This window comes from Humulus lupulus, chromosome 8, assembly GCF_963169125.1.
Source record: "Humulus lupulus chromosome 8, drHumLupu1.1, whole genome shotgun sequence".
Taxonomy (NCBI): Eukaryota; Viridiplantae; Streptophyta; class Magnoliopsida; order Rosales; family Cannabaceae; genus Humulus; species Humulus lupulus.
In genome coordinates, this window is record NC_084800.1 from 73,479,128 (window position 1) to 73,489,178 (window position 10,051).

General features: G+C 30.8%; 3 protein-coding genes across 3 annotated transcripts; 1 reads left to right on the plus strand and 2 right to left on the minus strand.

Moving 5' to 3' along the window:
* Positions 1-1,821: 1,821 nt before the first annotated feature.
* LOC133797792 (uncharacterized) lies at positions 1,822-5,625 on the plus strand. Its single transcript, XM_062235844.1, has 4 exons — positions 1,822-1,975; positions 3,473-4,145; positions 4,237-4,962; positions 5,075-5,625. The coding sequence occupies exons 1-4, from the start codon at positions 1,893-1,895 to the stop codon at positions 5,186-5,188; spliced, it is 1,596 nt and encodes a 531-aa protein (XP_062091828.1). The 5' UTR covers positions 1,822-1,892; the 3' UTR covers positions 5,189-5,625.
* A 115-nt stretch (positions 5,626-5,740) lies between these two features.
* Positions 5,741-6,393, minus strand: LOC133797793 (uncharacterized). The gene is made up of 2 exons (XM_062235845.1): positions 6,291-6,393; positions 5,741-6,212 (listed from the first exon to the last, which is right to left on the minus strand). The coding sequence occupies exons 1-2, from the start codon at positions 6,348-6,350 to the stop codon at positions 5,868-5,870; spliced, it is 405 nt and encodes a 134-aa protein (XP_062091829.1). The 5' UTR covers positions 6,351-6,393; the 3' UTR covers positions 5,741-5,867.
* Positions 6,394-6,468: 75 nt separating this feature from the next.
* On the minus strand, positions 6,469-7,797 carry LOC133795618 (uncharacterized). Its single transcript, XM_062233071.1, has 5 exons — positions 7,455-7,797; positions 7,257-7,352; positions 6,931-7,172; positions 6,636-6,851; positions 6,469-6,570 (listed from the first exon to the last, which is right to left on the minus strand). Exons 2-5 carry the CDS (start codon positions 7,348-7,350, stop codon positions 6,469-6,471), a joined length of 654 nt encoding a protein of 217 aa, XP_062089055.1. The 5' UTR covers positions 7,351-7,352; positions 7,455-7,797.
* Positions 7,798-10,051: the final 2,254 nt, after the last annotated feature.

Here is a 10,051-nt window from a genome sequence, read left to right on the forward strand (position 1 = left end):
ATTCTATTTTAATTAATTAATTTTTGTTTAAGTTTATGTTTGTTATAGTTTTTAAATTTGGTAGTGACAACAAAATATTATATATTATATGTTTAATATAATATTAAGTTTAGGTTTAATTAAATTTTATTTAAGTTATAAAATGTATGGTTTTATTATTTTTAAATAATTATCATTGTAAAATATCTAAAAAATATCATATTTTAATTTGTTTATTTATTTAATTTATTTAAGTTTAAGTTAGATTTATAATCTACTGTTAAATATAAGAATATTATGTTAAATATAAAAATATTAAGTCAAAGTTAAGTGAAAAAAATAAAAAACTATTAAAATAAAAAATTTCCCTTATCTACACACTTTTTTTTTTTTTTTTTTTATAGAAAAGATGTTTAATATAATATTAAGTTTAAGTTTAATTAAATTTTCTTTAAGTTATTGAAAATATGGATATATATATATTTTTTTGATATTATATATATTAAGTCCCAATCATAAATATACAACTAAAATATATGCCTTTGCACATGCCAAATGGATATAAATGAGAATCCATCGTCATCACTACTTATGAGGCTGGCATAATATGATAGAACATGATGAAATTCTTTATATTAAGTATATTGGAATACATATGGCTACACTACTATAAGGAATTATCAGTCAAATCTCTCGCAATAAATAAATAAATACATATATTTTTATATATTAATAACCACAAAACTATTTGAGTTTAAAGCATTTGAAAGACTAACATATACAAATAAAATTGTTGAAGTTATTTGGATGCAATTTCCTTTGCTATATGCTCTTTTTTTTTTTGTTGGTAAAAATGCCATAAGGGCATAATATTCGAGGCATATACTCATGTAATTTCATCTTAATTTGTCTGCTGGTTACATTCACCTAATCTATTGGCCATATATATATATATATATATATATATATACTTTCGTGTTCTATGGGTAGTTGAACATATACTCATGCACACCATGGTCAGTCCAAGATTAGTTATGTTCCACATCAGCAAGTTAGTTGGGCACAACTAACTGGAAGTTACAATCATATATATTGTGTTTAGACTTGCTGTTTAAAGTCTGTCATTAGAGGGGCTTGGATGTAATTTTCTTAATATTAGGGATTTGTTTCTAAAAGAAAGTTTACAAATTAGCTAGCTAGGTCGGTGCGTGTTTGGATGAGTACATACATAGATCAGATTATAGTACTGCCGACTAGAATGAAACAAAACATATATAGGAGATTTCGTGGCGTTTGTATTTCATTTGTGTAACTAATCCAAATAATCAAGTCATCTCTTTGAATGTGTCAACTATAATAATAGTTATTTTTCGTTTATAATAATGCCTCAATTGATATCGTTTGAAAAAATAGTTACAAAACCAAAATCTTGAAAGCTAAGCTATTATTATTTGTTATGATCATGGACTTTCCCGGTAATATATATACTCGTCCACTAACGCGTATGAAAACTACGTATTATATATGCTAATGTATGTTTAGAGATTATATAGTCAAAGCTTATAATTAATAATAACGTTGTATATTTTATTTAATTAACTTAACACTACGTGTTTTGTTTGCATACGCGTTGGCTAATCATTTTCAGTCTTATTTAAAACTATTAATGCAACAAAACCATAAAAAAGAACTCTCATTAACATCATTGCATTTGACTATTTGCATCTATAATCATATCCTTTGGTCAAATACAACGCCATTAACCTCTGCAATTGTTGCGCAACTTCTTTGTTATATCCCCGGTCACAACACACTTTTATGGCCTCTCTATATAAAGATCGATAGATTATGTTTTTGAATATAAAGACAGCTTCGTTTATTGCTTCCTTTTCTTCTGCAACCTTAATATATATATGTCGAACAACATCAGTGCTGTGGTAGTAGCAATCATTATCTCTTTCTTACCATTAATCTTACTTCTCAACCAACTTCGAAGGTACATACGTACATAATACAGTAGTTATATGTGTGTAGTGTGTGTTTTTTTTCCTCTATATATATGCATAAAGTCTTAAACACTATAACAAACGTATTATAAAAAAACTGGTTTTAGTCATCTTCATATGTATACAGTATATATGTTCTTTATGTTTATTGTTTTTCTTGGATGTGCGGCAATTTAGAATAGTAATTCTGTAATTTATTTATGATCTATTTAATAAAATAGTCATTAATTGTTATAAAATATAATAACTAACTAATTATTAGTTATAGATTTCATTGTGTAGTTGTAATATATAAGTTAAGTTTGTTTATTAAATTAATTTTTTTTTATTTTATTTATGTGAAAAAGGAATATAAAAACTATTTAATTATTTTTTTAATATATTTTAACAACTTGTTTAAATGATCGATCAGGTCAACTTGAGTAATGGAGTCTAATTAGCAAAATTTCCAAATTACTTTTATTTTTATATGTAAATGAAATATTCAATTTTCTCATTTCTTGATTAGCTCAATAATAAAAAAGATTGGTGGATTATTAACATCTAAGGGCATGTTTTTAGCATGCGAGGTTGTATTGAATTAAAAAAGTAGAACATTATGTTTGTATTGTATTAATTATTACAATGACAAATTTTAATATAATATCAACTCTTTATTCAATATATAAGAAATAGTATATGTTAGCTTGCATTGTAATATTTTTTAAATTAGGTTGTATTGTGGTACGTAAGGTCCAGGTCAGGATTGGAATCGAGATCAGGGTCAGGGTTGGGATTGGGGCCGGGCCGGGGCCAGGATCGAGGATCGAGGTCGTGGGGTTAGGGTTGTGGTCAAGGTTGGGGTCGTAGTCGGGTGGTCACAGTCCGGGATCCAGAGTCAGGGATTGACGTTCGGTGCGGGGGCTGAGGTCGGGGTCGGGGTTTGGTTCCGGGGCTGAGACCAAGGAAGGGATCAAGGTCGGGGGACGGGGTCGGGAGTCGAGGGACGGGGTTCGAGGTCTGGGTCAGGGCCGGGTTAGGGCCGACATCAGGGTCATGGGGTCGAAGTAGGAGCTGGGGTCAGGGCTAGGGCCGGGCGCGAGGCTAGGGTCATAGGTCCATGTTCGGGCTGGGGGTTGGGTTTGTGTCATGGTCGAGGTCGTGGGGTCACAATCGGGGCAGAGGGTCGTGGTCAGGGGTCGAGGTCAGGAGTCGGGGCTGAGGTCGAGGTCAGGGTCGGGGCTGGGGCTGGGGTTGGGATCGGGGTTAGGGGTCAGGGTTCAAGGTTAGGGGTCGGGGTTGGGGTGGGGGTAGTATCACAAAGGATATCGATTGAAGATATTTATTTTATTTAGTTTTAATTAACACAATATAATTGCATACTAAGTATAATATAATATCTTCATATAAGTGAAACCAAACAAAGTGTTGTATAAAAATAATACCATACAATACACTACATTATCGCATGCCAAACATGCCCTAAGTAATAACTTGATCATTGTCAGGTTGTGGGACTCCGTTGACTTTGGCTCAAGATCCCAACCTGAAAACAGGCCTTCTCAACATGAAACTCAAACACAAATAATATTGAAGCTTGTTATAGATAAGAATAGGAAACAAGTTGTGTTTGTGGAGTGCGACAATGAATTTGTGGATGTGCTGCTTAGCTTTCTAACATTACCAATGGGAACAATTATAAGGGTTGCTGATAATAAGAAATCTGGAATTGGATCTATGGATAAATTGTATAAGAGTGTAGAGGCTATGAATCGAAAGTGTTTTTGGACCAAAGCTTGCAAGAGCATGTTGCTTGAACCTAGAAGCGCTTATGGGTTGCGTTTGAATAACTTAGCTGTAAAGATTGATGGAATAGATTACACAAAATTCTACACTTGCTCAAAAACTCCATGCTTGAACTACGAGTCCTTGGCTTTTGTTAGTTTTTTAAGGAACTCAATTTGTGCTTGTGGAAAAACAATGGACAATTACCTTCGAATGAAGTATGCAGATGGAAATGATTATGGGAGTTTCATTAGTAGAGCAAAAAGGTTTATTATAAGTGATGATTTGCAAGTACTACCAGCATCAATATCTAATGCTCGTTTGTTGTTTCTAAGACAAGGAATCACAGACAATAACAGTGTCGATGAGTGGAAGATTAATGTTGGTATCCAAGAGGTGAGTCATTTGTATTGAAATATAGTCATGTACAAGTGAATTAAGTTATAGATACTTGCCTTTACATTCTCAACTATCTTCGTTTGGTCAGGTTTTGCAGCTACTTCATCGGTCACTACTCTCCAAGACACCCTTCACAGATGCTTTTCTACCAAAGGCTCATCAGAACATGGATATCATTCTCTCGCCGAACTCATCACTTCACACGTCTTGGCTTTACCAATATCTGCTGCTGAACAATAGTTCCAGCTCTCAACAGGAGATGAATGTGAAACTATGGTTTAGCAAGTCAACCAAGAGGGTAATATGCATTGAAGCAGAAGAAGATTTCGTAGATTTTCTGTTCTCCTTCCTCACCATTCCCTTAGGTTCTGTCATCAAGCTATTCAAAGGGAATTCCTTATTGGGAAGCATAGATAACTTGTACAAGAGTGTACAAGAAAGTAATGCTATATCCACAAGATGTAAGGAGATGCTTCTTAGTCCTAAGATTGAACGCATGTTTGGTTGTGAAAGCCAATTGCTTGAAGTGAATGAAGAGGTGACTCCAGCGGAGTTTGCTTACAACAAGTGCTATGCTTGTTGTTTGCAAAACAAAACTGCATGCTGTCACACTCAAAATCAGAGATTGAAAATAATGAACCCCAAATGTCCAGGCAGTACAAAAACGGGTGGTGGTTTCGTTAGAGAACAAGGGTGCTATTTGGTCACTGATAGTCTTGAAGTAGAACTCCTTTCACCAGCATCTGGCATGAGCAGACTTGAGATTCCCTTTTCAGACTTGGAGGAGCTGCCCATAGCAGTTGGAAGAGAAGAGGTATAGTCAACTATTAATTTTTTCTTTGTGATGTCTTATATAACAAAAGTGAGTGGTGCTATCCAACTTTTTTTGAAGCTGTCACTAATTGAGAAACTCTCACATTGTGCAGGCTTTAGCTATTCTCAAAGCAGCTATGACCACTCGAAGTGTTCTCACTCAAGCTTTTAGCCCAATAGTGAACAACTTCAGTAATCTGTATTTGAATAATTATTCGAGGGTGTGATTGTGTCCAGTAAATACTCGGTTCTGGATTGACTTGTTTGGAGCGACGACTAATAGAGTTTATTTGCTTGTTCGGCGTTGCCAATACTATGTCTATTTAAGTTTATATGGCTATTTTTAAAAAAAAAGCTAATTAACATGATAGGTATATGTTTTGTAGTTAAGTAGAAAATGTTACCACTACAAAAATCAGGGCCTATACCGAGAACAAATGTCCTCGGTATAAGCCGAAATGTCCTCGGTATATCTTATACCGAGACAATGTCGTCGGTATAAAGTTGTCGGTACAGCCGCGTCGGTAAAACAAAACGTCTACCGACGACATTCAAAATGTTCTCGGTATACGTTTTACCGAGGATAATGTCCTCGGTAGAAAGTGACAAATGTCCTCGGTACAACAAACCTCAATTTCTCATCGTACTGGTATATACCGACATCTTGGTGGTATATACCGAGGACAATGTCCTCGGTATAGACTTGTCCCCAATTTTTTTTTATATTTGTTATTCCCTTATTTATTTATTTATTTTGAATTAAATATAAGAAAATAGAATAAAATTAAAACACTTATATTAAAGATATAAATAAAAACATAAGAGTGTATTCGTTGAATTAAAATAAAGACTTGTCTTAAACATGATAATGTAATAGTCAATTGTAATAAAATTCATACATAAGTCCTACTGAGTCGGTGCTCCAACATCAGGATCATCGGGTGGTGGTGGTGGGGCAGATTGAGATCCCGGGGTGATACAATGAGTCCGGACATGCTCCTCTAACTGTCGAAGACGCTCTCTCATCTCAGACAACTCTTCATCTCTAGTTTGTGAAGGACGAAAATCAAATGGAGTTCGGTCCCTTATGTTAAGGATACGTCCATATCCTTTCTGGTGGCCCCGTCGTTTTCCGAAGACATTTTGTACCAAAGATATGTCTTCATCTTCAGGCGCACTCGAAACTGGTGTGGAACTCTCAGTATCAGTTGCCTGTGTCTGCTGTGTGTCGCGGTATGCACGCAATTCCTCCTGTGATACAATGTATAATGTAATTAAAATTTTGAAACAATTAAAAATTTGAAAAATGTTTAAAAAAACTTAACGTACCCAAGTATTTTTTGCTGTCTCTGTCACCCACCCTGTGCCTGATTTATGGTGAGTATCCATCCAGCTATCCGGGATGGACTCAAGTTGCCCAGTCTCTAAATTGCGCTGTCACGTACATATATTTTTATAAAATTAATAATTAAACGTAAATAAGAAAAATAAACTAAAAAATAATTAATTAACTAACCTTTTTATAGCGTAAGGCTGAGATTGACTGAGAACCTCCATAGCTAAGCTCTTTCAATTTCTTTCTATTTTCCTTGTTGACCACAGAACGTTTCTGCAAAAAGTTATCGTTAGTAATATATTTAATTAAGATAGTTAAGTTTAGCAAGAAATTAATACCGTAATTTCTGGGCGACGGAAAAAATCAATTGCTTTTTGCCACTGCGTATCCGTGCAACCACCATAACGATTTTGTGGCCCATTAATCGTTAAGTGCTCTTTAATATCGTACTTCCAGTCAGAATACTTTTTAGCACACGAAGTATCAATGCCTCTCAAGATCCCAGGCATATGCCCTTCTCCATATCTAGTACGCCCAATATCAAACAAATCATCCTAATTTACAAACATTTATTAGTAAATATCATATATAACATAAAATGAGAATTAACATAAAAATACATAAACTACTTACTTCCAAATGTGCAAGTATTCTTTCTTTCGAGGCATTTGGTACTTTTGACCATTGAGGACAGTCCGGATCTGTGTACTGTCGAACAAGTAATCCGAGCTCTCTTGAGAAATTTGAGCTGTACTCTCCGATCTCTTTATATGTTCTCCCCCGCACATCCCACTCGAGAGGGAGAGGACGCCCCAACTGTTCCCTCTTTTCCCGCGTGTTCAATCCCTTATGGCGTCCACGTTTACTTGGAGGCGCTATTGTATGCAAATTCAATATTTTAAAATTAATATGGATTAATTGTTAAATTTTAAGGAGTATATCAATGTGTAAAATATTACCTCGTTCACAATCAGCTGGGATATCTGCCGGTCCACGTGGAGGATCGCATCCTCCACCATCACCCCCGTGAGATTGAGCAATAACATCAGCCATATCTGTCAAATTAATCGATATTAAAATTACATTTATCAGTTAAAAATGACAATATAAAATTATTTATTGTTAAAAATAATTACTTCAACATATTATAAAATTACCACTTAATTATCACTATAATAATCTTCACTATCATCATCGGTTTCTATGTGTTCATCTTCCTCTTCATCATCTTCATATTCAACCTCCTCCTCCTCCTCCTCCACTTCCTCTTCCTCCTCCTCCTCTTCTTCTTCCATTTCCTCCTCCCTCTCCTCCTCAATTGCAACATTATCTATCTCAACAAATTGTAATGGAGCCCCCGTACGTTCAAAGCTGATTTGTGGCAACGGTCCAAGATCAACGAATAATTGGAAATTAGAGGAACTAGTGTCGTGCATAACATCTACTTCTACATCCTCCGCTTGTTCTTCAACTAGTGGGATGTCCCACACATTTCTGTGATGCACTTCTTGGACGACTTTCCAATGAGATTTATTTTTAAGGTCTTCAATGTAGAAAACTTGGTTAGCCTGAGTTGCTAAGATAAATTTATCGACATTGTATGAATGTAGCACTGCACGGAACACTAATCATCAAACTTACAATCAATTTATGTGTGTCCTAATTCAGAGAGAGGCAAATGTAAGAGTCTTCAATGACTCACCCTCTCTAAACAGGTCTAAGGCTTCTTGTGATGAACACTAAAAAAATATAATATTATCACTATGTGATAATAATACTATCATATCTTTGGTAATAATTTCTTATTACCAAAGAAAAAAGCAAATATAATTAAATATGTTTTTTTAATATCTTATGCTTTTTGAAGTTAATTATGTTGTTTTATGATATCTAACTATAATATATTTCAGTGTAAATATTATTAAACTTATTTAAATTTGACATATTAATTTAGTATTTATTAAATTACATATTTTACTTATGCTTTATTGAATAGTTTGATTAATTTAAACAAAATTTCTAAAATTTGTTTAAAATTTATTTAACTACTTTAGGATTAATTTTTATTTTTATTAAAATTTAGTTGCATAATGTTAATGTTAATTTTTTTTATTCTTAATTTTAAAATATATTATTTATATAAAAAACATAAATTATTCAAAAATTGAAAAAAAATATTAAAAAAAATACAGAAAAATTAAAAACAACTAACAAATAATATTAAAAACATATTTTTTTAATTTTAATTTTAATAATGATTAAAACTAACAAATATTAAATTTAATTTTTTTAATTTTAATTTTAATTTTAATTTTAATTTTAATAATGGTTTTCTAATAATATATTTGTTAATTTTATTTAATCAGAACTAACACATATTATTTTTTTACATATTAATTTAGTATTTATTAAATTACATATTTTACTTATGCTTTATTGAATAGTTTGATTAATTTAAAAAAAAATTCTAAGATTTGTTTAAAATTTATTTAACTACTTTAGGATTTAATTATTACTTAAATTATTTAATTAATGTTTATTTTTATTAAAATTTAGTTGCATAATGTTAATGTTAATTTTTTTAATGTTAATTTTAAAATATATTATTTTACTTATCAATTCACTATTTATTAAATTAGAAATTTTATTGAGTACTTCTACTAATATTCACAATATCTCTAAATTTTACAATTCTAAAAAAATATTAAATATGTTTACTAATATGTTTAATACACATAAAATTCACCAAAACAACATAGAATTTAATTTTAAAAAAATACTAATCAATCATATAACAATTTTCCAATTCCTAATATCATTTTTACTAATACATATTTTGAAAACCTAAAAATAAATACATTCTATCTAATATAATAATTTCATACTTTTATTAAAATTAAAATTATATTATTTATATAAAAAAACATAAATTATTCAAAAATTGAAAAAAAAATTAAAAAAATACAGAAAAATAAAAAAAAAAACTTACCAATGCCTTCAATATCTTGCTAGCAATCTCTTTAGTCCAACAAAAACCGAATACCCAACCTTCAAACAAAAATTACAAAATATCATTATACAATTTCATAAATATATATATATATATAAAATGAATAAATCGTTAGAATTACTTTAAGATTTATTACTTATTTAAATAAAATTTCAGGATTAATGTTTATTTTTATTAAAATTTGGTTACATAATGTTATTGCTAATTTGATTTAATCATGATTAATAATATATTATACAACTTATCAATTCACTATTTCTTAAATTATAAATTTTATTGAGTATTTTTAATTCTAAAAAAAATTGGGCAGCATAACGGCTGTATTTTCATATATCCCAAAATTTAAAAACCTGTAAATAATACATAAAAAAATATCCAGTCGCAGAACATACACAAAGTAATACAAATACATTGTAAATGACTATATAATTTATAATTATTACTCTAAATTTTATTAATTATTCAATTTTCTATTTAAAATATCATAATTCTACTAAAAATTAACAACAAAAACAAAGCATCAATATTCATCAACACTAAGAATAAAAAAATTAACAACAACAACAAAATTCAAATTAAATAAACAAAACTCACTCTAATAATCAAAATTTATTAACCAAATCTAATAATCTAAAACTAAAATTATTTAACTCAATCTAAAAAACAAACAATCAAATATTAAATTTTCATATAAACATATATTTATAACTAAAAGTCAAATTATATACCTAAAAAATAAATTAT